Source organism: Xiphophorus hellerii, chromosome 2 (assembly GCF_003331165.1).
Source record: "Xiphophorus hellerii strain 12219 chromosome 2, Xiphophorus_hellerii-4.1, whole genome shotgun sequence".
In the NCBI taxonomy this organism is placed as follows: domain Eukaryota; kingdom Metazoa; phylum Chordata; class Actinopteri; order Cyprinodontiformes; family Poeciliidae; genus Xiphophorus; species Xiphophorus hellerii.
In genome coordinates, this window is record NC_045673.1 from 20,314,557 (window position 1) to 20,340,943 (window position 26,387).

At 38.6% G+C, this 26,387-nt stretch overlaps 4 protein-coding genes across 8 annotated transcripts in view; 2 read left to right on the top strand and 2 right to left on the bottom strand.

The window, feature by feature from the left end:
* Positions 1–789: 789 nt before the first annotated feature.
* arpin (actin related protein 2/3 complex inhibitor) lies at positions 790–4,215 on the bottom strand. Of its 2 annotated transcripts, none has more exons than XM_032587123.1 (6): positions 4,025–4,215; positions 3,585–3,660; positions 2,548–2,680; positions 2,103–2,309; positions 1,739–1,902; positions 790–1,300 (listed from the first exon to the last, which is right to left on the bottom strand). In XM_032587123.1, the coding sequence occupies exons 1-6, from the start codon at positions 4,114–4,116 to the stop codon at positions 1,292–1,294; spliced, it is 681 nt and encodes a 226-aa protein (XP_032443014.1). In that variant the 5' UTR covers positions 4,117–4,215; the 3' UTR covers positions 790–1,291. The 2 variants fall into 2 exon arrangements, with proteins under 2 accessions (XP_032443014.1, XP_032443005.1); XM_032587114.1 differs by having other exon boundaries at positions 790–1,356.
* An 86-nt stretch (positions 4,216–4,301) lies between these two features.
* On the bottom strand, positions 4,302–10,973 carry fam169b (family with sequence similarity 169 member B). Its single transcript, XM_032587101.1, has 8 exons — positions 10,847–10,973; positions 10,393–10,525; positions 9,167–9,269; positions 8,999–9,084; positions 8,371–8,536; positions 7,612–7,794; positions 6,285–6,415; positions 4,302–5,327 (listed from the first exon to the last, which is right to left on the bottom strand). The coding sequence occupies exons 2-8, from the start codon at positions 10,519–10,521 to the stop codon at positions 5,274–5,276; spliced, it is 852 nt and encodes a 283-aa protein (XP_032442992.1). The 5' UTR covers positions 10,522–10,525; positions 10,847–10,973; the 3' UTR covers positions 4,302–5,273.
* On the top strand, positions 10,478–16,579 carry ldhd (lactate dehydrogenase D). Of its 4 annotated transcripts, none has more exons than XM_032587072.1 (11): positions 10,478–10,554; positions 11,475–11,574; positions 12,157–12,269; positions 12,389–12,530; positions 12,735–12,876; positions 13,007–13,441; positions 13,585–13,713; positions 13,936–14,063; positions 15,091–15,181; positions 15,512–15,623; positions 15,756–16,579. In XM_032587072.1, exons 2-11 carry the CDS (start codon positions 11,482–11,484, stop codon positions 15,934–15,936), a joined length of 1,566 nt encoding a protein of 521 aa, XP_032442963.1. In that variant the 5' UTR covers positions 10,478–10,554; positions 11,475–11,481; the 3' UTR covers positions 15,937–16,579. The 4 variants fall into 4 exon arrangements, with proteins under 4 accessions (XP_032442963.1, XP_032442971.1, XP_032442981.1 ...); XM_032587080.1 differs by lacking the exon at positions 10,478–10,554 and adding an exon at positions 10,604–10,622; XM_032587090.1 differs by lacking the exon at positions 10,478–10,554 and having other exon boundaries at positions 11,282–11,574; positions 13,007–13,166; positions 13,242–13,441.
* Positions 16,580–20,505: 3,926 nt separating this feature from the next.
* The window catches only part of znrf1 (zinc and ring finger 1), a 48,282-nt gene continuing 42,400 nt past the window's right edge, over positions 20,506–26,387 (top strand). Inside the window, exon 1 of the mRNA XM_032587135.1 lies at positions 20,506–21,610. Coding sequence (XP_032443026.1) covers positions 21,217–21,610 — 394 coding nt within the window. The 5' untranslated portion in view covers positions 20,506–21,216. The remainder of the gene's footprint in view (positions 21,611–26,387) is intronic.

A 26,387-nucleotide genomic window follows, 5' to 3' on the forward strand; every position in this document is an offset into this window, starting at 1 on the left:
AACACAGGGTGAAAATTTACTCTTCATCGCTTTTAGCATTCATTTATGTCAGAAGGTTTTTATTTACTGAATCATTTAGGAATTAAAAGATTCCTAAACTACAGAAATGACCCTGTGTTGTGTCCACAAGTGAAAAACAACTTGGTATAGAACTTTAAATTGGCTATTTTGGCATTTTGTCAGCAAGCACCTTCACAAAGACATATTCCTGTTGTTGACCAACTTTAAAAGACTGAAAACAGGATTTACATTTCAACCAACTGATCATACTTTATTGGTATTATGCTTAATAGATAAAAACAAAGTAATAAAGTATAAGGAAAAGTGGTGTATGCTGTATTTTTTCACATATAAAAATCTTAAGAAGTGTTTTGAATGTTTTACTCCACCGCCTCTAAATAAAAACAGCAGAACAAAATGGCTACCTGTTGGCGTCTTCACAGGTTTGTTAGAAAACAAAAGTGAACTAGTAAAAGGAGGGACACAGTTATGGAGAGGTTTAAAGCAGAGTTGGGTTAAACAGCAAAATCCCAAGCTTTCAACATGTCAGAACTGTTCAATCCAGCATCTGCTAGTGGAATGAGTAAACTGTTCAAAACCTGAGAGTAACTCTGAACATCAGAGAGATGTCCTGTGCCAGTTGGAAAAGTTTAACTTTCTTTTTTTGTAGATACTTAGTTTAGGCCTTAAACAGATTTGTTGTTTCTCAACTTATCAACTAACCTAGTTTTTTTTTTTTTTAAATCATAATATGCAGTCGCGATTCAAAAATTAGGAAAGAAGCAGTCAAATGTTATAGAAAATGTTTAATCCATATTCAGAAACAATCAACTTAAAAAGAAACCATAAAAATTTAAAAGGGGCTGTTTGTGATGAAGGGTTTTGAATGACCTTCAAGATTTTGAGAAAATCTGGCTGCTTGGAAAGAGACTTTGAACTTTTCCCTAATGCGGAATAAATTTGGGAAAGAAATCTTGTGTTATGTGCCTGAGCTTCATTTTCAGACAAGTGGGGCAAAAACAACAAGAACTCAAGGAGCTCTGTTCTGTGAAAGAAACAAAAAAAATGATCAAGAAAATAACTTTGTTACAGTGATTAATGACGCTATTCAGGTTGTGTGTGGCAGTCAAATTTTTATAAATGAGGCCATTTAATTCAAAAGATAAAACAAAAATATACTTTTTATTATTTTTTTTTTTTAAAGCACTGCAGTTGCAATCTTCGATGCAGGATGAAAACCGTTTAACCCTGAAGACTGGATCAGAACCCAGGATGGAGCAGGACCTTGTCTTCAATCATCCTGAAGAGAAATGCAGGTCAGCTTATGAGCAATAAATCCAGTCACATGCAGAACTCCTATTAGAGAAATAGGCAAACATGATTGTCTATTTGCATGTAGAAATATACACTGTAGATTACTACTGTGCCAGCTGCCCTCTTCCTCTTTAAACATTTATTTACCAAAGTCAGAAGTCATTAAGTGAGGCTCAAGTCATGAGTGAAGTGCTTATCTTGCTAAGCGTTAAAATTCATATTCCATTTTCCGGTCAATTAATCACAGAAATATGTCATACTAGCATTTATTTTTTTATCTGTTTAAAATAGTTTATTATTTATTACACCAAAATATGATTAAAAGTTCAAAAATAATGAGTCATATTTAATAAAAAACATAAACAAAACTAAAACAACAAACAAAAATTGAATTCAACAAATAATAATTAGATGTGGTTCTGACCCATTCGTCCTCCTCGGCTCCCTCCCCTGCAGCGCCAGGCCTCTGAGAGCTGCTGCCATCTGTTTTGTTGGCCATTATCTTGTCAGTCCACGAGGCGCCGGCCTTTTCATCTCCAGCAAAGTTGCATTTGGTCACGGTCCCGCTGTCCACTTTGGCTAAAGAGACTGTGAGATAAGAAAGTGAAGAACGTGATCCACGCTGCACGTGACGTTCAAAAAGCAACCGAACCAATTATTTAAAATCTTGATCGTTACGTCTTAGGTTTTAGGCTTGTGATGTGGTAAAAACCAGTACAGCACAGCTAAATAAGTTTGTTTTTAAATTATTATTATGCAAACCAACTAAATAATTAAAGCACACTGACAGATAAAAGGACTGTTTCCTCTGGTCTTCAGTCGGACTTCCTGTCCCGTTTCCAACTCTGTTTTGTCCATCTCTGACTCTGGGTACCAAAAGGCCCAGCTCCCAGCAGGTCGGAGCTGGTCTGTGATTTTAACCAGCTCAGTTTTGTTGATCATCTGCGACAGCTGATCCTCAGTCAGACGGTCGGACTCTCCTTTGGCTTCCACCTCTGCACCGACAAAAAAAAAAAAAAAAAAAGAAAGTATGTTTAAGTCAATTCCATTTAAAAAAGTGACAGAAAATTAAATGATTTTCCCCACAGTGTGAAAGTTTGTTATTTCTAATAACAAACTTTCACAGTTTGTTATTATTTCTAATAAACTTTCACACTGATTGTTTTAGTTTGCACTAAAACAATCAGGTTTACGGAGGACTGAAGATATACAAAAACTTTAGTCGTCACTCACTGTAGGAGGACATAAGGAAGCCTGTGTTGACCTTTCTGGTGTCGCTGAAGTTCGGCTCCACCTCCTTCCCACTGGCTTCGAATTTCCTCTGATGGATGCGTCCGGGTTTGATGTACAGCACGTAGAAACGTACCTGACATTTTTTTTAGAAGATATCAGGAGTGAAAACAAAGAGTAGTTTAATTTTCATCAGTCTTTGCTTTAAATTTTGGTTTTGTTTGGCTCTGGTACCTTCTGAGTATTTTTTTTTATATCTTTATATCAATCAAATACACCCTTACAGCAGAGCTAACTCAGTTTAGCAAAGCTTGGATTAATTCCCTTGTAAAGCTGCTGTTACAAATATCTACCGCTATAGTTCATGGTATTGCTCTTTTTTTGTTTACTTTTATTGCCATAAACAACAACTCAAACCTTTAGTTATCTCATCATTTTTTAGTAATTAGCTTTAGTTTCATATTTACTGGTTTTATTCACATGCATATCTTCTTTAACAAAACAAATGTTGCATGTCAAGAACACCTACTGTGTTAATTAATTTAAACAAAAATAATCTAACAAAACAGGAAACAAAATAAAGAAATAAACAAAAATCATACTGAAAAAATAATAGTAAAATAGTCAAATGTAATCTAATATACAAAAGTAAAAAACACAAAAACAAAATTAAAAAATAAAAGCATCAAATAAAAAAATAACAGAAATAAACAAAAATACATTAAATAACAAAAAAGACATACATTCCAATCTAAAATTGCATTTAAAACAGGCCAACCTAAAATAAAACTGATATTTATTTGCATAAGTAACCTAATAAAAATAACAAAGAATAAAATAAAATCAAAACACATTACACCACGCTAAATTAAAATAACAAAATAATCAAAATTTTAATTATTCTGTTGTAATTACTAATTTTGTTATAAATATGAATAAATTTGAACCACATGTAACCAAAATTAATTAGCTGAAATAAAAGAAAATATAGTAAAATAATATAAATAAATGAGTAAATAAATAAGTCTGGTAGCCTACACCTTTTGTCCATCGATGTCACTGACTGAATGTCTGGAAACATCCATCAGCTTCCCCTCTAGAAGAACCCCAGGACCACTGAGAGAAAGCAAAATATCACGTCTGAATTGAATGAGTACAATTATTGTCACACTTATCATTGTTACATTTCAATCTTAAAATATGTTCAGTTTGTAAAGTACTGTATTAAAGGTTCTAGCGCATTGATGCGGATATAAGTATTTGTTGATGTTTTGTATTGTTGTATAGGCATCTCAACATTATCTTCTTTAGCACTTTGCAGATTGCAGCCGAATTGTTTATTTTTTGGAGTTAAGGGTTTCTAGGATATACATAAAAGCGTTCTGCTCTTCATGTTAGGAGCAATAGAAAAACTGTGATTTTACTATTGGGATTTGGTGAAGCTGCACTTTGAGGGACTTATTAAGTTTGGAGCTCTTACCTTTCATACGAAGCAGGACACCACACGCGGTCAAAACTCTCATTGTGCACCGGTTTGTTCTGTAAAGACGTGTTGTTATAGATTCTGCTCATTTTTTAAAAAAACGAAATCTCAAGTTTTTCTTCCTTCTCAGGGACTTTTTTCCTGTTTCCAAGCTTCCTGTTCCTATTGGTAGCTGTGTGAGAGCGAGGTGCGCTGGTTTTTTACGCCTGTAGTGCCGCCAGCCACAACAGATAAGAGCAAACCAAAGATCGAAACAAGAAAGGGCAACGAAGCTTGACTGAATAACAGGTTTTATTTAAGTGGATTTTAAATGCGTCATTGCATCATGCAGTCTTGTATGTGATATTTTCCAAGGTACATTTTATACCTCGTCACTATTTATAATGAAAAGTTATTAGAGGAACGGACACAGATTTGATGGATCCCAGGTTATAAAGTTATATAAATATGGGAACATAGGAAATCAATCTATCTATCTATCTATCTATCTATCTATCTATCTATCTATCTATCTATCTATCTATCTATCTATCTATCTATCTATCTATCTATCTATCTATCTATCTATCTATCTATCTATCTATCTATCTATCTATCTATCTATCTATCTATCTATCTATCTATCTATCTATCTATCTATCTATCTATCTATCTATCTATCTATCTATCTATCTTCAGTGTTCTATCTGATGATATTTGAGTTGCCTTCACCAAAACAGGACATTTAAGGTAAATTGAATATTCAGAAATACAAGAAACATAAGGAGAGAGGTAGGGGGTAAAATTACTACAGAATTAACCGAAAATGGAACAGGTGAACTCCAAAAAGCTCAAATGTTTTGCCTGTCTTGAGTAAGAAAGAAATTCAGAAACACAAAATCTGCACAGAGCAGCTTTTCTCATTTTGATATTTGAAAGCCTTTTCATGCGCCCCTCACACACAAGGAAAAGAACAGTCCTTGCTGGAGCGTGTTGTTGTGCAATGAGCTAAGTTTGTGATTTTACTCGTTGATGGATATTCTGGCTCTTTTGGACCTTTTTTGCATCTCCTCTGGGCTTTCTATGCTAGGCTTCCTTGACGAAGCTTCCTTCCATTTCAAACTTTCTTTTAAACGTTGGGGCCTCCTGGGAGCTTTAAAATCCAGAATATCAGTGCGGACTGAAGAGCAACATCCTGTCCCAGAGAGCTCGCTGCTCGGGGAGTTATCTTCCTGGTTCACATCACAGAGCTGAGCAGAGGCCGTTATCAGGGGAGCGTTCGAGTTACAGGGCTGACTGGGGTCAGGACAGCTGGACTAGTCTGTGGGTGGACAGAAACAGCTTTAAAAACATATAATATGCTTTAATTCGATTTCTTGTTATTACAAACCACTCCCATCATTGTTCACATTCAGCTCATGCAATATATACGTTTAAAAACAGAGGGGTTTTCTATACTCATCAGTGGATTCCATGATGATAAACTCCATCTGACCGTTACTCATAATATTCCCAGTGATCTCAGAGTTTTTGTTCATTTGATTCCTGGAAGAACTTTTAAGAAGCCAAGATAACCTATATGTGCCTCTGCTAGTACAGTATAATCTCAATGTAGAGTTTAGAAAAACCTAACTTGAGTACATTTGCTAAGGCATTATTGTGTTATACGCAATCCCTGGTGTCGAAGGCCATGGCTTCGTTATGGGTTAAACTGTGTAGAATCCCATTTACTTTGATCATATTACATTTGACGAGGTTAGAGAGAAATCGATCTTTGAGTATTTTATTTTATTTTATTTTTTTTTTTGCACAATTCCTCTATATCGTCCCTAGATCTGGGTCTCCTTTCTGCAAATCACCCCACCACAGGTTTCTACAAGGTTTATGTCTGGGGACTGAGATGGTCATGGAAGAAGGTTTCTAGCAACTAAACCAGTCAGTGTCGATGTAGATGTCTGCTTTGGTTCACTGTTCTGCTGAAGAACCCAGAGAGGCCACCAGAGTTTCATTAAAAGACAAACTCCCTGAAAACTTTGATATTTGACTCTTTAAAAATGTTCAGTGTAGTTTTGGTTCTGAAATAAAACTATTTATTTTAGGTCTCATTGCACCAGGGGTGTCAATAAGCTTGGGGCAAGCTGTACTTGTAGAGCACTGATTTTCCTACTTCAGTAATTGTGCGGACTAATGTATGTACTTATTTTGTTTTTACTGTTTTTGTTTTCTTGTAAGTCCATGATAAGAAACAATGTGCTCTGCGAGAAAAAGGGCCATTCACCTGCTCAGAAGCGTAGCGACCAAGTTGGATGTTGAGCCAGATGTTTCTTCTCTGAGTCCACCCTCCTGGAGCCTCCACCTCATACAGACGTGCCCGATGTTCCTCATGCTGCTGCAGGAACTTCCTGATCACTAAATACAGTGTTAAAAAGAAAAAAAACTATTTAAATAAACTTCAACATTCTGCATGAGGCTCTAAAAACATTTAGTTTCATAATTTGTTGTTTTACTTTTTCTTTAAAGTCTTTTTTATATACTCCTCCCTCAGGAGGTAAGCATGTTCCCTGCAGGTTTTCCAGTTAGATAACCTGACCATCTATTCTAGGGGTTTGCTCCCTTCTGACCTCATCACTCTGCAGAATTGTCCACACATGCAGGTTTGATTACAATAATAAGGCAGGAGTTACTGGAAACTGCTACAAATGCATGCTGGATTACCCTGGGATCCATTAAACAGACAGATGTGGGCAATTTTTCAAGCATGCATGACTGAATCTGCTTTATCTGCAGATAAAAAAACGAACCAAGCAGAAGGTGGGAGTCCAAGTCATTAAATTTACCGTGTTTTGCTTGATAGAGGTGTTAAACAGGGGGCATATTGAATCTCCCCCTGTGGTAAGAGTTGAAAGGAATAACAGTCAGAACTAATGAGTATTTAACAAACTGTCCCTTAAGAACGTTTCACCTGCCAGAAAACAACTGGAGGTGAAAGCAATGAACTGACTCAGCTCTCCACCTGGTCAGAGAGAGGCCGTTAAAGTTCCTGTCTTTGTGCTACGAGCTATTAGCCATTAAGACATAAAATATAAAAAAAATGCAACCGCAGTCTGACAGTGAATGACCGTCACTCTCCACTCTGGTCTCCAGGTATTTTTTAATAAGGGTGCCCATATGGGAAACTTTATGTTACATCCAAGCCAAATGTCACCGCATACAGTAAATGACAGACATCAAAAAGTGAGACATGAAGGGACAAAAAATTAATCACTTTTTTTAACAATTGTTCTATTTGTCAGCAGCCTGACTCCCAAGTGGTAACTCAAGTTACCAGCTGTTCCTCATTCATGGATAATCGACATGGTGAAGAGAAAAAAAATGTTTGAAACGAAAAGTATGCAAATAGTTTATAGCGTTAATAGAGTTTCTCCCAGTGACAATAGCATGTCAGAACATTTCCAAGTAAAGCTGAATGTTGCCATTGCAATTATTACAGGTCTTCTGAAATATCCATTCTGTCTGCCTAATACGCCAACAAAACACTAAACATTCTTCCCCAACACAAAAAAGAATGCAAGGAAGGGGTTTAGATTTGAAATAAACACGCTGACCTGCCACCATGCCGGACGACAAGGGAGAGCTGACTCCGAGAAACTCCTCCGAGGAGAAGGAGGAGCAGAAGTCATGCAGGATCTGAAGGCCGAAGCCTCTCCTCCTGCATCTTCTCCTCACCAGCACAGTGTCCAGGACAGGCAGCAGGTAGCAGCGGCTGCTCCAGCTGTCACAGAGTCTGCCTGAAACAGCACAGGAAAGACTTTTTATTGTCTTTTGCTTGACCACAGGATGTTTCACTTCAGAGGAGAACTTCAAGTTTTTAGACGTTTTCCAGCTGAACAACAGTATTAAGGTTTAGATCAAGCATATTCAGTTGGAGTGGCTCAGTGAAGGTTCAGAATGAAATTTGACAACGTTTGAAAATTGATTTCCATGGTTACTCTGCATCCAATCTGGCTAAGCTTGAGCTATTCTGCAAAGAAGAATGGTCTGAAGTTGTAGTTGCCATTAAGTGCCACGCTGGTAGAGGCATACTTTCAAAATCTTACAGTTTTATTTACAGCAGAAGTGAGTTCAAAGTGTTGAATCAGAGAGACTAAATACAAATGCAGGCCAAACATATCAGATTTCCGTCTGAAGGAACTACCGAAAATCAGGAATCACTTTCCGTCCAACTGTGGCAGAGCACTGCTTACATGTCTTCTATTTGAACATTTTAAACTTTAATAATAAATTCACAAGCTGAATCCTCCCTTCAGGTTTGCAGAAATTGTTTTGTTAATGGAAACTGACTGGTCTTCCCCAACTTGTCCCACCTTTGTGTTTGATGGTGTAGAAGCCGACCGCCTGTCCATCCTTCCACAGCACTTTGCAGGTTTCTGTGGGTGGATGCAGGGAGAACGACACCTCTCCATGTGACCCAGGCCCCTCCACCACCTGACTGAGCAGGAACACGATCAACCTCTCCATAATGGACTGCACCTGCGGACGACGTGCCGACTCAGTTTCTGATGTAAGTTGAACAACAATTTAACAATTTAAAACGTGTTTTTTTTTCTATTAGCAAATATTTTTTGATTTAATATGAATAAACAAAATGCATAGTTTAGACTATTTTAACTTCTGTAAAACCTGACTGACCTTTCACTCACATTGTTATCATTTTTGCCTTATGATACAATGTTCCATGATCATGAAGGAAAAATCAATTCAGATTTTGATTGGAGTGTTGAAAGAATCTGACTTTTCAACCCAGTTTTTAATCATAACATGCTCTTGGAGAAGCGACTCCGATGCAGATTATAGAGATGCTTCACTCACTGGAATGTGGAAAGACCTCAATAGATATTAAAAGTGACAAATGTGTAGGAAGTCCTACATGCAATGTTCTTTCAGATCCAGAAGAGAGAATGTCTCACCAGATTCTAAAATTGTTTCACTTACTGGCTGCAAGCCACTTCTGGATTCACTGGAGGTCTGCAGCACGTCGTCCAATGGCCACCACTTCTTGTGCAAGTATAAAGCTAAGACTATAAGGTGAAAACAGAGAGGTAGGAGTTGGTCTGCGTCTGACATGGCGTTTTTGGTGAAAGACCGTGTTTGGTTCCAAACCCTGTGTTTGATCATGTGGAGGGTGAAGCGCCAGCACAGTACAGGCAGGATGTTCGTCCTCAAACAGCTGGAGCTGTCTGATGTTGGCTGGTGTTACAGCAATCTACACGAGAAAATGACAACAGTTTACAAACAATGTGTAAGTGGTGTTGCATTTTGTAACAGGAGTAGAAGAGATGAAGCTCTGTCAATTATTTGTCTTTATATAATTATATTCTGCTGCAGCTCCTCTGGCATTTCTGACAGTTCGGGATCCTTGAGGCATGGATCCAGCCTTCCTGTGTAGCAGCTGATAGATCAGCACTGCAGGATGGAGCCCAGTCATGCAACGTTTGAAACTTCCCCTTCATTTGGGATCCAGACTGTTTTCAAGTTATTTCATGGAACTAGTTTGGATTTCCTGCAGAGAAGTTAGAAGGCTCTGTACATGGTGGACAGAATATTTTTTCTCCCCAAAAATGACTTCATTGTAAATAACCCCCTTTTGTACTGTTGGAAACAAGATCCACCTGTGCATTAGGGATAAAGGCTCCCATCTGGAGCTCCTTTCGTTTCTGTTACTTTGGTTTTTCAACGTGCAAATCCCATTTACTTCAGCTGGACTTGTAAAGTTCACAATAGTAGTTTACTCTAGCTTTCTAGCTGGCCCAGGCTTTTACCATGTTTCACTTTTATAATCCTGGACATTTTGTTTGTCCTGCATATACATTTTAGACCTGTTAACCTTTTGTCACAGTCTGAACGGACTTCTGGAAGAGGTTTTTGCAACAGTTTGAATTGTTTGAACCGACTGTTTTCTTGCTGCTGCCATAATTTCTGTCAATCAGTCAGATGTTGCAGTCTGCAAGTATTTCAGTCTAACAATGATTAAAAAAACATAGTTTAACATAATTAATAATAACATTATTATTATTATTATTATTATTATTATTATTATTATTGTGCACAGATTTGAAAGGGGAAAATAAACAAAATAAAAATGAATAATAATAATAATTCAAAATGGTATATATTTTTATTGCTGATCATTTTTCATTATTGTTTCCTTGGTGTGTTTTCTTTTCTCACTCTCTTACCTTCAAATATTTGACGGTAACAAGTCCCAACGTTATAAAAGTAGGTAATTAATATATAATAAATGTGTACCTGGAATCAAAACAGTTACATTTATATAAATGTTTTATAAAAAAGCAGTTAATGACAAGAATAAGAAAGCGTTATCCAACCTCTTTTGGCGTCAGTAATGACCGAAACCACTCATTGCAGGAATTTGTTGCGTTCAGTGAAGCTAGGTAATTTTCAGATGCGGATGTCAGCTCGGTGTCGTCCACAGCTGGCAGATCGACAGGATACATAGCCCTTCCAGAGGACAAATAGGAAAGTCTCAGGTGGAGTGACACGAAAACTGATATTTAACCTGTCATAATACTTTGTGTTTTTACAAGTTTCAAACATTGTAAGTCAATAATTGTAATATAATTTTTGCGCTTCATGGTGTTTCTTACAAAACTTTGTGATTTCGAGGCATTTTCTACAATAAACAGCTGCGCGTCTGATAATAGCGACGACAGTGCAAACAACACGTCACGACGTCATAACAGATGTCTTCAGCCGAAGACAGCGAATATTTATCACATATTCTGTAAGCTTTACAATGACATAATAATGCGTAAGCTCTACCTTTACAGCCTTGGGGTAAGCCTAACCTTTGATCCCACCTTTGCGTCAATCAACAGCGCCATCTACCGACAAAAAAACAGAGTTTCTCATTTGGTGACCAGAAGAACATACAGGGAATAAAAGCAAATACTTTCCTTTTATTATTTTTTCATGAGCAATAAATAAATAAATAAATAAATAAAGGCTCAACCCTATTTACTGCGAATAGAGTTGACCTTTAAACGAATTAAACGAAATGTACAACTGAGTTTTATTTTTTTTTAAAACAACGTTTTCTGCATATACGTTTTCCACGAAGGTTTTCTCGAGATTACCGCTTTACCTCAGGAAAACGACCGGGGAAAAGTATACTCGTAAAACGTCCGCTCTAGGCTTCCGTAACAATTACTGTACATATGTTTGTGCATGGAAAACACACCATAAGAACATGGATTATGAATATAAACATGTTTTGCTTTAATTAATTGTGCAGTAGGATTTTAAAAGATCAAATATAAAAAGTAATCAAGGCGACAGTCAAGGTCTGATTTGTGTTTATTTTATTTTGAAAAACCAAAAATAGCGGAAACTCTTCTCTGTGTTGTTTATTATTATTATGAACTTAACGAGTCAGGAACCGTGTTCACAGGTAAACAATGTGGCTTTATTTGACGCCGAGCCGCAGGCTGCTTTCTCTCCGGCGGAGTCTCATTCAGTATCGCAGCATAACATTAGAAAACAGCGCCAGGGTGAGTTGTATCTGTTTTATCAATTTTTTTTAGCCTTATCTCAGAAGGTCGTTTACAAAGTGAAACCAGGGGTATTAAAGGTTATTTTCCAAAGTCGGAGGAAGGTTGTATATTTAAATGTGAAATACATGTATAATTATTTAACTTAATATGCATTTGGTTTTAGTGTAAAAATGTTTTAAAAAAAAAACACCTTAAGATATTCTCTCAATTTGCGCATTGTTTATTAATTATTTTTGGCTTTTAATTTTAGAATCTATTATTCTGGAATAGAATAGACAGCTTGTTTATTTTTGTCATGACCTAACACGTTTTTCCTGGTCCGCCATTGTGATTGGGTTTAATATTAAGCACGTGACGTTGGCGCTGCATCAAATCATTGATGGTTCGGTGGTTCTGGCCTGCAGCCAAGAGTAGTTTATCCACAGCTTCGCTAATGTCCGTAAATTATTCTCAATGCTAGCAAAGTGAAATATATACTTAAATTTCAGGGACAGCACTGACCAGTTAAAGAAAATAAAAAAAACAACCGATATGGGCCTATTGAATGAAAACTATTAAATGTGTGTGTTATTTATTCAGAAAGCTGCTGTAGACAAGGTTATCTCTCCATTTAGAAGTATATGTGGAAAGGACAATGTCTCTCTGGGCGAAGCCATCAGAGAACAACATGGCAAAGATGAGTCTGTGCACAGGTCAGAAGTTCTCCGTTTACTACATCTTAAGAGCACTGCTGTAAAAATAAAAATAAAATTGTGTGTTCTTTTCTGTAAACGGTGGACCATGATCTGAATCATGCATTACTTCTGTGCAGATGTCGACCCCCAGATGTGGTTGTGTTCCCGCGCTGTGTGGAGGAGGTCAGTGCTCTAGCAAAAGTCTGTCATGACCACAACCTTCCCATCATCCCATTTGGCACTGGGACGGGCTTAGAGGGAGGGGTTGGTGCGGTGAAGGTGAGAGCATGTGTCAGTATTTGTCCCATAAATGCATCTCTGATAAAAAGTTTCTGTTTCCAGCAGCACGTCCAATTGGGCTTTGGTTTTAATATTTAAATACATAACTGTTTTTGAAAACAAAAAATCCAGCATATGCATTCTTATGTGAAAAAAAATCTTAAAAATATTTCTGTTATGTGTCTCTGTGATTCTTTTTTTTAGGGTGGTGTTTGCTTCAGTTTGAGGAACATGGATCAGATCTTAAACCTTCACCCAGAGGACTTCGATGTGACCGTTGAGCCTGGTGTGACCCGGAAAGCCCTCAATGCCTACCTACGGGACACAGGCCTATGGTTCCCTGTGGGTCAGTCACACAGTCTCCCAGTTTATACTCCATGAATCACAGTTTACAGATTAAATGTTAACTTCTGTGCAGTTGTATCTGGGCAGTTAGTGGATTATTGTCTAGCTGTCTTCTTGGATGTTGGCTTTAGATCCTGGAGCTGATGCTTCCCTCTGTGGCATGGCTGCCACCAGTGCTTCGGGAACAAACGCTGTGCGTTATGGCACTATGAGAGAAAACGTCATGAACCTAGAGGTGGTTTTGTCTAATGGAACAGTCATACATACAGCCGGGAAAGGCAGGCGTCCCAGGTACAGCGTCAACCATCACATACACTCTCTAGCCTTGCTTGTTGTAGTTTCATCATCTTATTATTCTGTTTTCAGGAAAACTTCTGCAGGATACAACTTGACAAACCTGTTTGTGGGTTCAGAGGGCACATTGGGGATCATTACCAAGACCACGTTAAAGCTGTACGGCGTCCCAGAGGCCATGGTGTCAGCTGTCTGCTCTTTTCCTTCAGTCCAGGCCGCTGTAGACAGCACCGTGCAGATCCTGCAAACTGGAGTCCCTATTGCTCGTATCGGTGCGGACAAGTCAAATATCTTCTACTTGTTAAAAGTTGACATCTACAAAATATAAAGCGACTTCAATAAATTGGCAAAATGTAGAATATCACATTTGTATTCCTTTTCTCTCCCCATTTCCATTGTGTGTTTGTGCTTTCAGAGTTTCTGGATGATGTCATGATTGATGCGTGCAACAAGTTCAGCTCTCTGTCCTACCCCGTCACCCCAACTCTGTTCCTGGAGTTCCACGGGTCAGAACACAGCCTGGAAGAACAAGTCAGCACAGCTGGTGTGTGAGAGAGTGGTGAACGGGAACAATTTCTCTGACATTTACTGTTAGCGACAAACGTGTTACACAGATCGGCTGTTGTGATTGTAAAGCTTAGACTACTTATTTTTTGATATTTGGGCAACAAACGAATAGAACCCAGCTAATGAAAATTACTTGATTAAAAATCAAGAGTCATACTGAAAAATTAAACACTCACAGTCTCCATGTGTGTTTCTGCAGAGGAGATTACACAGAGTAATGAAGGGTCAGACTTTCAGTGGGCTCGAGACGCTGACACAAGGAACCGTCTGTGGAAAGCTCGCCATGACGCCTGGTACGCTGCACAGGCACTGAGACCGGGCTGCAAGGTAAAACTAATCAGGACATTGAAACATGCAACATTACAAAAGTCAACCATATCAAGATGTGATGCATTTCCGACTATACCAAACCTTAGATCAATTTATAACCGATAGTCTCAAATATTCCTAACAGTATAATCATATTGTTAGAAATAATTGTCATTGTCATCGCTTGTCATAGTATGGCTCTTGCTTTTTCAGTGTACTCAGTTTTTTTCCATCAAGTAAGATGGAGGCCAGTTACATATTAAAGTAGTATATTTCTATCTAGCTTTGTATAGAAGAGCAGTCAAACAATATACAATTAAAAGCTATATTAAAGGTTTTTTTTAACTTAATATATTAGTATTATCATTATACATTTTTCCTACTCATAAGGTAACTAGTGATTTTAAAGAAGGCATTTTCTCAAAATGTTTGCAATGTAAGTGACTGAATGATTTCCTGAAATGGTAAAAATCACTTAACAAGTTTATACCAACTGTTATCAGTAATAGTACAATATATGTAAGACAGTTTTGGGTGACAAATGTATCATTGAAATATTTCAAAATTTTTTACGATTTCACTGTTGATTCTTTCCATATGTCATCAAAGGGAAGTGAGAAAGAGGTTTTCTTGAAACCCTTTATGCTTACTCAGATTTATAGCAGAATTTTGATGAATTTATTTTGACGGGAAAAAAAAAACTGTTACTATGATATAATAAAGGTTTTGTTTCCTAAAGTTATAAGCAGTACATGTCAGTTAAATATATATAATATTTGAGCCAAGTCAAACTTAAAGATGTGAAGGCCTGGTGAAGTAGAGACCAGGGTTTCCTCTTTTTTTTTTTTTGTAGAATAACTCTGGTGTCTTATTGACTGCTGCTGTTCTTGCACATTATTTATCCAAATCAGAAGCAAACTGCTCCCCTCTGTGTCTCCCTCTATTAATAGTTTAAATTTTAAAGATTGCAGCAGAGAGCTGCTTAGAGCCATTCAGATACAGTGACTTTATCTTTCTTGTATATGTGTGTGTGTGATTTTTGAAGGCTTACTCCACAGATGTGTGTGTCCCTCTGTCGCGACTTCCTCAGATTATCGTGGAGACAAAGAAGGACCTGCTTGAGAGCAGGCTGACAGGTGAGAGAAGGACATCGGAAAGAACTTCTGGTGTTTTAGAGGTTTTAGCAAAACAAACCTCTAAGTGCATTCAACCTAGTTCAGTTTTATCACTTAGCAAACCAGCAGTGTACATACAAGACAATTGTTGACTGTGTGTTCTATGACTTTGTATTTTTTTGTATGTCTTTATGATGTAAAGCACCTTGAACTGCCTTGTTGCTGAAATGTGCTACACAAATAAACTTGATTGATTGATTAATAAATCCAACTGAAATAAAAATGAACACACATAAGACATCCACTGGGCCTTTTCTGCTTAACACTGGACATAAACACATCCCGTTTCAGGTCCTATTGCAGGTCATGTTGGTGATGGCAACTTCCACTGTCTGATGGTTGTGGATCCAAATGATCCAGACGAGCTGCACCAGGTCCATCTGTTCACAGAGAGGCTGGCCAGGTAACATTTCTCTGAGGGCTGAACCAATCCTGAACCAATGCCTGCTATCTGTGATTGTCTGACTTTCTGGCTGTGTTTCCTCTCTAGGTCATTGATATGCGAAAATCTAATTTTCTCTTCGTTCTTCTGCAGGCGAGCGTTGGCCATGGATGGTACGTGTACAGGAGAGCATGGTGTGGGTTTAGGAAAGAGAGCGCTGCTGTGTGAGGAGGTGGGACCTCTGGCCATTCAGGTCATGAAGGGACTCAAGGATAGTTTGGACCCAAGGAACCTGATGAATCCTGGGAAAATCCTCCAAAGAGGAGAGTTATAAACTGAACTCCCCTATAGAGGGTGAGAGTATGGCATAAGATTGGAGTAAAAAATTCATTAGATTGTCTGTGTAGTTGTGCATCAGAATTCAATGAAGAAAGTTTTAAGATTTATTGCCATTGTACTTTCTGTTGGTTGCCAGGGCACCTGGAAAACAGAAGAATACAAAAAATGTAGCTGCTGTTTTTGTTTTTAATTACTTGAAATGATAAAAATGTGACATCAAATAATGAGATTGTATTATTGTTGCTGAGGACACCCAGTTAAAGCCTTATTGATGTTTGTAATATATTATTATGTTTTATTTCATTTGTAAAAGTGTTTTTAAAATGCTACAACAGAATTAGTTTGGTCTCACTAAAGCTTGAAGTTTCCGCAGTGTTTTTAGTTTTGCTGACTTTAAATTTTATGTAGTAATGTTATCCTTTGAATTATGTTTGTAAATAGGAAACAAAAGTAAAACCCAAATATTACATCTATTATTTTTAAAACAATAAGAGGTTGATGCTTGTATATAAATGACAGTGAAGTGATTTTTCTTTTTCACTGATTAACTGGAAGGTAATAAATACTTTTGATTAGAATTTTCTCAAGAATGGCATCAAAAAGTGACTATTTGATTCATTAAATCCCAAACGTCCATATGTGGTGTGAGTATAAATGTCTGTTCATTTGAACAGAAATACATAATCATCAACTTGATGATTATGTATTACAGCCACACCTAGAATGCATCTCACAGAAAATGTGAGAATTAGTCCACCTCCTGAAATGTACTGTGTCCACGTATTATACACTCTGTGTTTAAGATTGTTTTTGCAAGAGTTACTGCATCACTCGATCCTGGAAACTTTAAAAATTTCCAAAGTTCCCAACACAAGACACTAAAGACAAGGCGACATGAAAAAAAAAAACTATCTCTAGTTATAGACTTTGACAAAACTAATCACTGCATTATTGAGGCAGAATTTCATAGTCAAGATGTGAATATTTTTACTTGTTAATCACTAACAACAGAGATGCTGGAGTAAACACCAGCTAGCTGCAGTCTGTGTTAATGCAGAAACCCAGGAAAAGCTTTAGCTCAGGATGATCCACTTTTTGGAAGTCCGAATCCAAACCCAAGTGAAGCGTTTGTTGACACTGCAGTACTCTGTTCCACCAACTGGTGTCAGCATTTCTTCCATTTGTGACAAATTCCATCAGTCCACCTGAAGACAGACATAATAAAAGCTTATTCTTGCTGTCGTGGTTACTTACTGGTTGGGTCAGCTGCTAAGTGGAGATTTGGAATGAGACAGTTTTCCTAAAACAAACAGTTTGAGCTTCTGGGCTGCTCTGAAAATCTTTGAAGAATATTGAATTTGTCTCTCAGTTTATAGACAGTTTGTTTTTATTACTGATATTGATTTGTAAAAGCTCCCAGCCCCTGTGCATCCAGACACAGATCACTGAATGATTTATCTTGAAGAAGCTCTGTCTTATAGATGCAAAATGCCCCTAAATGGCCATAAAGTGGCACAAATTTATCCAACATGGACCCATGAGAAATAAATCACACAGAATCAGCCACAGAGAGATCAACTGTAGACACTCAATATCTCAAGTGGTTTAGAAACTCAGCTAGAAAATGCATTAAATCTTTGATAGAATATGGCACGGCTGCACGGTGGCACTGTTGTCTTCCATACAGCACCTCTCACTGTAACAGCAGTTTCAAGGTAGGCATTTTTAAACCCACTCATGCCTCATTGGTTTGAATGTTCACCTCTAATTTTATGTATTGCTTCCAGGCAGCCAGACTTTTATGTTTTGTTTTAAACAAGCATTGATCACAGGTTTTCCAGGCTAAATGAAGGACTTTCAAAGTATTACTTTGGACTTGGACCACCCATCCTTGTGCCAGAGCTTTGCAGCATACTTACTGTGCAGCATGGGATTTAAAAATGAGGAAAGTGGAGGGCAAAGGAAGAAGGGCTGCGAAAAACAACTGCGCCAATCAGATGAACAGTATCTGATTTGCTTAAGTAACAGGGAAAATGCAGCAAGGCTGCTTCAGTATGCAAAGGTTTAATCAAGCAGCGCCAGAAGAACAGCTTTTTCAGTGCTAAAATTCTGTTTTCTGTCTAACTATGTTATATTTGATGTTTTTTTGTACAAGAAGTAAAAACAAATTGAGGCCTTGGTAGATTCTGGTAACAAAGTGCTGGTTCAATATTTAAAGTTAGGAGCCTTTTTACATCTGAATAATTCATGTGTCGGAATAAGGTGGATTAAATAAACAAGGAAACCTTCCTCTGTAAATGTTCAGGGATTGAAAGAAAACCTTAGAGTGACCTACTGAAAGCGAGAGAAAGCAGGTAATACTTTTTAAAAGATTGCAAGAATGTAACAGAGGGAGGATTTCTACACAACAAAGTTGCTATCTTTCTCTGGATGAATTTACGTTATTTATTTTCTGTCAGGCTCTTAAATTTACATGAGACCCACTTGAGCGGATTGTGTTTGGTTTATTTGAGTCTGCGAGTGTGATTACATACCTGAGCAGCAGAGAGTAGACCATTTATAGGCCTGCTGTCATTATAGCAGGACAGATTAACACCTTCTGCATGACAGTAAGGACTTTACAATAGCTTACCTTATTGGGGAGAAAGACCAGGACAACTGCAAGAGACCTGCAAGTGGTAAAACACTCAACCAAACATAGAAACCAGAAGACAGGATCAAATTCCTAATTTCAAACAAAACCTGCCAGCTGGATAATTAAGTAGGGTTAGAAAAAGAAAAAAAAAGCAGTCACAAACATCTGTGTATTTTATTTGCATTGAAAAGATCAGCTTTACTGAAGCAGCTTCCAGCAGAGCACAAACCCAAACATACAACCAGAGTTACACTTGAATGTTTCAGACCAGTGTAGTTTCAGCATCTGGATTGGCCCAGTCTAAGTCCCAATCTAATTTAATTCAAGAATCTTTGGTGAGGCATGAAAATGTATGTTCACAGACATTGTCGATTTTAAAAGAAGAAAATTGAAAATCTTGAGCTTTACATACCCCAAAGGACTTGTAAAGGGTCAGCACTTGGGTGTGGCTAGATACGAACACACACCAAACGTTTCAGATGTGTTGCAAGAGATTTTCAAAACCATAATTTTCTTTCCATTTTAAAAACACTCCACTTCATCTTTTACATCACAAAATTCAGATAAAATTCACTAAAATGTGTAAATATAACGTTAAAGAATGTGGACAAGTAAAGGGGTGTGAATATAATAAATAACTTTATGGCTTCAGCTGATAAAGTTAGCTGTTGTTTATCCGGTTTGTCCAAATGGTCAGTTTATTTTGCCAGAGATTTTCCTATAACTTACTGATAAAATATTAAATTACATTAGTTTATACTGTTCTTATTGGATATATACAGTCTGTATCATATAAATAAGTCAATCAGTTTGTTGTTCCATTGACATGTTTCAGAGTTTTTGAAAGGCAATAATTATTCAAATATTAAAATAATTGTTAACTGCAGCCTTATGAATAGTAAAATTACTAGAATGGATGTTAGCCCGTTAAGTTTATTAGTTTAAAATGAAACTCCACACATAGATGCTGGGGAAAGAAAAACTCAAAATTATGCAAAATATGATCATAAATTTTATCACAGTTTCTCCATTAGACTCAGGTTTTGACTGAATTTTAACTGGGCCATTCCACCACATGAAAATACTCTGATTCAGATCATTCTGCTATGTGGTTGGTTCTTTGTTGCTCTGCTGGAAGTGGGCTCAAGTCTTTTGACTCTAAAAGGAGATTGACTTGTGTTTAGAATGACTCTGCCACCACATTTTGATTGTATTTGAGATGCTTTGGCATGACTTCAATTATGCCATTCATGCGGGAAAGCCCTCCAGAGTGGCCATAATAAAGCAATTCTGCAGAGAAGAGTGGGCCACATCATACTGAAGTAAAAGACGTATGACAGTCCCTGCTGCCAGGACTGGCACAACCTGTTAACAGACAGGAGGATTAGATAGTCCTCCCATCCCATTTGCTTCATGATATGAACATTTAAGTCTGGCAATAAGCAAAAAAAAAAGGGATAGATATGACAAAAGAAAAATAAAAGTTCTTATTGGGATTTTTTTTATTGATAAACGACCAATAACAAAATTTAATTTTTTTTTTTTTTTTATGGGGCCTCATCTGTCCATCCCTTTGAGAACTGTGGCTCTTCTGAATTAGCCCTTGACTTAGTAGGAAGCTGTTTCAATTGGGGAAGTAGGTAATAAAAGCAATTCGCACATCTTTTCACACTTTCTTCTTCCAAACACTGGTGCACAAGAACGTAGCCCAGTTCACCTTCAGGTGCCTGCCGGCCTCACCACACCTGTCGCAGGTTATCCTGAAATGCCTCCTGTCTGATCCAGCAAATGAGACCCCCCACACGTAGAAAAATCCAGGCCAATCCCATGTCGAGGAATTAAAACAAAGTGTTGCTGCACCGTCTCCCGGTCTGTCTGTGTTTATGATCCGAGCTTGCGCACTGAGCGCGTCCATTGTCTGGTCAGGAGCAGCAGCAGCAGCAGCAGCATCGGCGGCGAGGAGCGGAGAGGAGCGCCCGATCTGAGCGCAGGGGAGCGGCTTCACTGTGACCCCGATCTCCGGGGAGGGGGGCAGGAGGAGGAGGAGAAGTGTCCTCTGGTTGGAGCTCACCGGACCGGACCAGCGCTCGGTGACGACGTCATTTATTTCCAAGACAGACCATCTTTTATTTTTTTTCCTGGCGATCAGACAGACAGCAACAGTTGTCACGATGTCTGAGATCAGATGAGTGGAGAGCGGCGGAGTAAAGACTGCGGCGCTCCTGTGATCCGGACCGGCCGGGGTGATTCAGCCGTCTGAAGCAGCTGGGACGGCGCGGGGGAGCGGCGTGCATCTGTTTAACCTTGCAGGGATTTGGTTCGGCTCGGCAGCCACCCCCTCCGGTTGTGTCGAGGTTATCTATTTTAATTATAATATATTAATTTGTCTGAGGGTGAGGTGAATCCAGACGTCAGGGCTGGCTCATGTTCCGCTCGGCAGGGAAACGGGCTGTTGCGTCTGCAGAGAGTCAGAGCTGACGAGTCTGCTGAGACACACGGACAGACAGACAGACAGGCAGGCAGGCCGAGAGACAGACAGGAACGAGTGGAGGGAAGGGGGGGCACAGCCTGTTTGGGCTTTCTCGACCCCTTTACGGATCGAGCCACCCAGAACCCCCACCCATTTCTCTCCCGCTTTGGATGGGGGGGAAGCAGAGCACGGCAGGGCGGCCCCGGGGTGCTTTTCCCGGCGTCTCTTCGGATGACAGCGCGGTGCCACCCTCGGCCCACTTTGGTCACTACCGGCCGAGCGGCACCATGGGCCTGAGGAGCCGCTCGGTGAGCTCCGTGGCCGGGATGGGCATCGAACACAGTCCCGCCGTGCCCTTCGGCTTCTACACCCCAAGAGGGACGGACTCGGACCGAGCCGGAGGAGGGTCTGGGGGCACTACGGCGGCCCCCCACGGAACCGGCTACCAGGACTCTGGGGGCGGCGGGCATCACACGGACGGGGTGCTCTATTTGGGGTCCCGGGGGTCGCTGGCTGACACCTTACCCCTGCACATTGCACCCCGCTGGTTCAGCGCGCACAGCGGTAAGATCTGCCGCACAAACGCACATCTATTCACGCCGACACACAAACCAAGCTGGATTTATTACAAGGGTGGCTCCAAAAAGTTTTTAAAGGGGTGCCTAGATGGGGGTTCTCACATAATCTTTGAATGGCACGCAAACAATGATAGCTATAATATAATTATTAGAGTTGCCTCAATGTTATATTGATAAATAGTAAAATAATTAACAATTAGAAAGTAAAAACTGCTGTCTTCAGGTTTGGGGAATGGGAATCAGTATTTTTGAAATATAAAGGAGAAAAAAGTGACATAGGCAGTAATAGATTAGAAATAAATAAATAAATAAAGACTTGTCTTAAGCTTATATTTGGCCTATATTTGTAAATAAAATAAAAATATTTAAAAAAACATGTATACGATAGGGGATTGCTGGGGATGTGGCCATTCCCCCTACAACCTATTACAAGTAGAGGTCATGTACTGTATAAGGTGTTAAAATGCATGGCTAGATAGGGGTCATTTAGTTGCTCATCAAAAAGGAAAGTAATTTTATTATATTATTATCACAAACTAAAAAAGAACTAAATACAAATACTTTTATCATATGAAGGGGGATGAAGGATTGGCACAGAGAGCAGCAACAAAACAACAGGCCAAATTAAAAAAAGTAACTCAACTTCCCTCCATCAAACTCAGACATAAACAAATCTGCATTTAAAATGCAAATTACTTGATCACACCATGGACTCTCTTGGCCCCCCTTGACCCCCAGCTCCCCTCCTTGGAGGTGCTTCCAAGCACCCACTCTTTATTTACCTGCTGCAGAATAACACTAACGCGGTGCCATTAATATTCACTGCATTAAAGGAAAGTTGAGGCACTGAAACATCTGCTTCTTCTTGCATCTGCTGGACACACACTGGGATGAAGTATATATATTTTTTCCTTCTGCAGGTTTTGGCTGAAAATGAGACCAGTGTAACACTGGTTATAGACGAGCTGTTTATAGGTCATATTGGATTCTAACCGTAAAGAGTGTGCTCCGCCTTGACTGTCACCGCAGCACCATATGCATAGGTCATTCCTTGTTGTGTGAAATGACACTAATAAGCCTCTTGCCAAATCTGGTTGAGTCAATTAGCTGTGCGATTAGAGTGGAAGGAGGGCAGAGCGGGATGGAGGAGGGCGAGGCTGGAGAACCGAGGGTTGAGAGCGTTGTTCCCGCTCGCTAATCTTCAGCTCGCTTATCTCTCCAATATGTCTCTGTTTTTGAGTGAACACACCTGTGCAGACACGAATATAGGCCTGTACATGCACAGGGTAAACCTTAGCTGACCTTACTGGGAGATGGACCGCAGCTAAGCCTAAAATATAAAGTTCCTTGCAGAGGTATTTATACCCCTTGAACAGTTTTTCAAATTGTTCTATTGCAACCACAATCTTCAATTTACTGTATTTTGTTGCTCTGCATCTTATATGATTAATCAACAGAAAATAGTGTACATGTGAAGTGGGTGGAAAATGCTGAAAAAGATTTTAAAAAATAAAAATTATATATACCTGATGCATATGTCCTCTGCCACCTTTAATCTGATACCCCTAAATAAAAATTAAATGCAAACAACTTTCTTTAAAAGTCACGTAATTATTAAATAGAATAAACCTTTAGGTAATTTTTGTCTCATTATGAGTCCAGCTGTTCTGTGAAGGCCTCTGGGTTTGTCTGACAGCATTAATGAACAAACAGCTTCATGAAAACCAAGGAACACAGCGGCCAACTTAGTGACACATATATAGAGAAGTTTGTAGCAGAGTAAGGTTATAAAACAATATCCCTGGGTTTGAATATCTCACAGAGCTCTGTTCGATCCATCCTATGATGCAACACATTAATCAGAGAGCAGAGGTCCATAGTAAGACTGGAGAAGCTCCAGAGGAGTGGTAAAAAGAAATTCATTGTTGAAAGAAACCCATAAGAAGCTACATGCAGTAAACATGTGGATGAAGATAGTCTGTTAAGATGAGATGAGATTTGTTTTTTACACCTAAACTCTGTATGCCTGTTCATCACCCTACACTTTTATCCCTGTGGATACACATGATGGTATAGCAGTAGGTGCTACCTATTGCTATAAATTTGCTTAATGAAAAAAAACAAACACATTTTTCTATTTAAGTTTTTGCGCTAGGATGAGGTGGTTTTTTGATGGCATCAAAATTACCATATTTTACAAAACTGCAATGGAAACACTTTTTCGCCTCACATGAGCCATGTGATCAACAACCTGATGTTACTTCTGACGGAAAAGACAAAGAAGATGACAGGAAGTGGCAGGAGAAAGTGGCGACAGATGTTTTTTAGTGAAGTATCTATTCACGTGTGACTTTAACTTTGCTTCTTATTCAGTGGAAACAATGCCATTTTGACATTTTTATTCCAACATAAGTGGAAAATTGACAATGTTTTCACACATTTGTAGTGGAACTGCAATCAAGATGTATGGTTGCTTTTTTCCAGACACACAAGCTGGTCAGTACTGATGGGAAAATGGATGGAGCTAAGTGCAGTTCAGTTCTAAAGGAGAAACCTATTTGAGGCTGCAAAACACTTGAAACTGAAGCAGAGATTCACACAAAACAACCAGCATCCAGATTTGGCTATAAGATTCAGATCAGAGCATTTTCATGTGTTTGAAGTGTCTAGTCAAAGTCTGGGCCTAAATCCAGTTGAGAATCTGTCGCAAGACTCAAAAACTGATGTTTACAGACACTCTTCATCTAATCTGACTGAGCCTGAGATATTTTGTAAAGAAAAATGGGCAAAAATTTACATAGTTGCTAGAGAAATACTCCAAAATTACTGCAGTTGTATGTGAAACAAAAAGTAGATTCACAAGGTCGGATAAACATGCAAACCACATTATTTAGATTTTTATTGTTAGACCATTTTGAAGAGCATGTGTGAATTTTCTTACACTTTACATTTATTTCCCACTATTTACTGATCTGTCTTATAAAAGGCCATAAAAATACATTGAAGTTTGGAGTTGCCAACGATTGTGAAAAAATTTGAAAGGGAATAAATCTTGAATCAATACATTGTCTACAGTTTTTTTATGTAATAAGAAAAAATGAGAAAAAAAATGAAATAAAATCTCATCCAAATTAGTATCTATCAAGAAGAAGTCAAAAAAAAGCCCAGAAACCGGTAGAAGTCTGATCAGTGCAACTCTATTTATTAGTATCTGGCACATAGTTGATCATTAAATAGATATAAACAGTTTAATTTGGGGCCAACTAAACAACCAATACTGTCTAATAAAAACTAAATGAGCTCAATATGAACCAAAATAATGGTCATATGATGCAGAGTCCGGCTTCCATCGGTGGTGCAAATTTTCCAAGAAATTTGCATGTAATGATGTTATTTAGATCCACATGACTGTGGTTAAACGCTTGACTTTTATTATCCCTGCAAATGTGGCCGCCCTGCAGCTGGCTCCACTGCAATCAAATATCCTGAAATGCCCAGAATAAAGTAACCAAGCAACATTATGAACACCCTCTCCCTCCTCTCTCACATGCATGCAGCAGGTCGGGCCAGGTCCCCAGGCTCTCATTACCAAAGCCCTGACCGGCTCACAGCAGGATGATAGCAAGTCAGACGTCAACATCTCAGCTGTTTCTGCCCTTCTTACATTGGCTAGCAACTCTGATGTGCTTTCATATCTATGGAGGCAGATAACAACTCCAAAGCAGGGGAGGGAGTCAGTGGAAAACTGATGAAATTAAGACAGGTGTGCATGTCCGATTGCAAAGCTGAACGAAGGGGCGACTAGCAAATAAATAAACTGCAGTAAGCAGAGGCGTGTTAATAGCTAAGTCGCTTCTTTGATTTACAGTTGGACAGCAGCCGAGGGCATTTGTGGATGAGCCCAGTTCCTGCAGAGTTCACCGGGTTAAACCTAAGACGTCTTAAGATCTTTTAATCCCACATAAAATGCAAAATAATACCCTTTTCTCCATCACACAGCACAAAGGATTACCGACAGTCCTGATGGGCCTAGGAGCTCGAGGTTCTTTAGAGCCTTCAAAACAAGACAAAGATGCAAAACAGAAACACAGAGAAAAACAGGAGTAATCCAAAGGCACTAAAAACAGACACATATAGCTACAAGGGGATCCAAATGAAATGTAAAAAGAGACAGAAGGCTTACAAATTTAAAATCATGAAGCAAACAAGATAAATGTACACAAGTAAACATAATTTGGGGAATCGAGATGAGAAAAAAAGCCAGAACAACTATGGCCTTACACTATCTGTGATGATACCCAAAACAACAACTAATAGCAACTAATAATCAGAGTAATGATTATAGACCACTGGAAGATCCCCTCAGTTACAGACACAATTAACAACAGAGATTTACAGTAGCTTCAGAGAGATGCATCACATTGTATTAATTGCCATACCTATTTTGGTTATTTTGTATCTTATTTTACCTGGTTTTGCTTTTATTGTATTGTAACTCTGAGAGCTATTGATGATTTTATATATTTGTTGCACTTTAGTCCACTATTGTTGTTTTAAATATAGAAAAAAAATACATTTTGACTTGACTTGATATGATTTGAAAAAAAAGTCCGAGCTGTCAAAGAAGTGAAAACAGTTGCGACGTAGTGTGATTGCTACATTTACAAGTTCACAAAACGACTAGAACTAACTGCAGTTACTGTCAGTACAGTTTAAATTGAAGCATGTGATTGATTTAAAATGGCCTAGTAAAAGTATATATC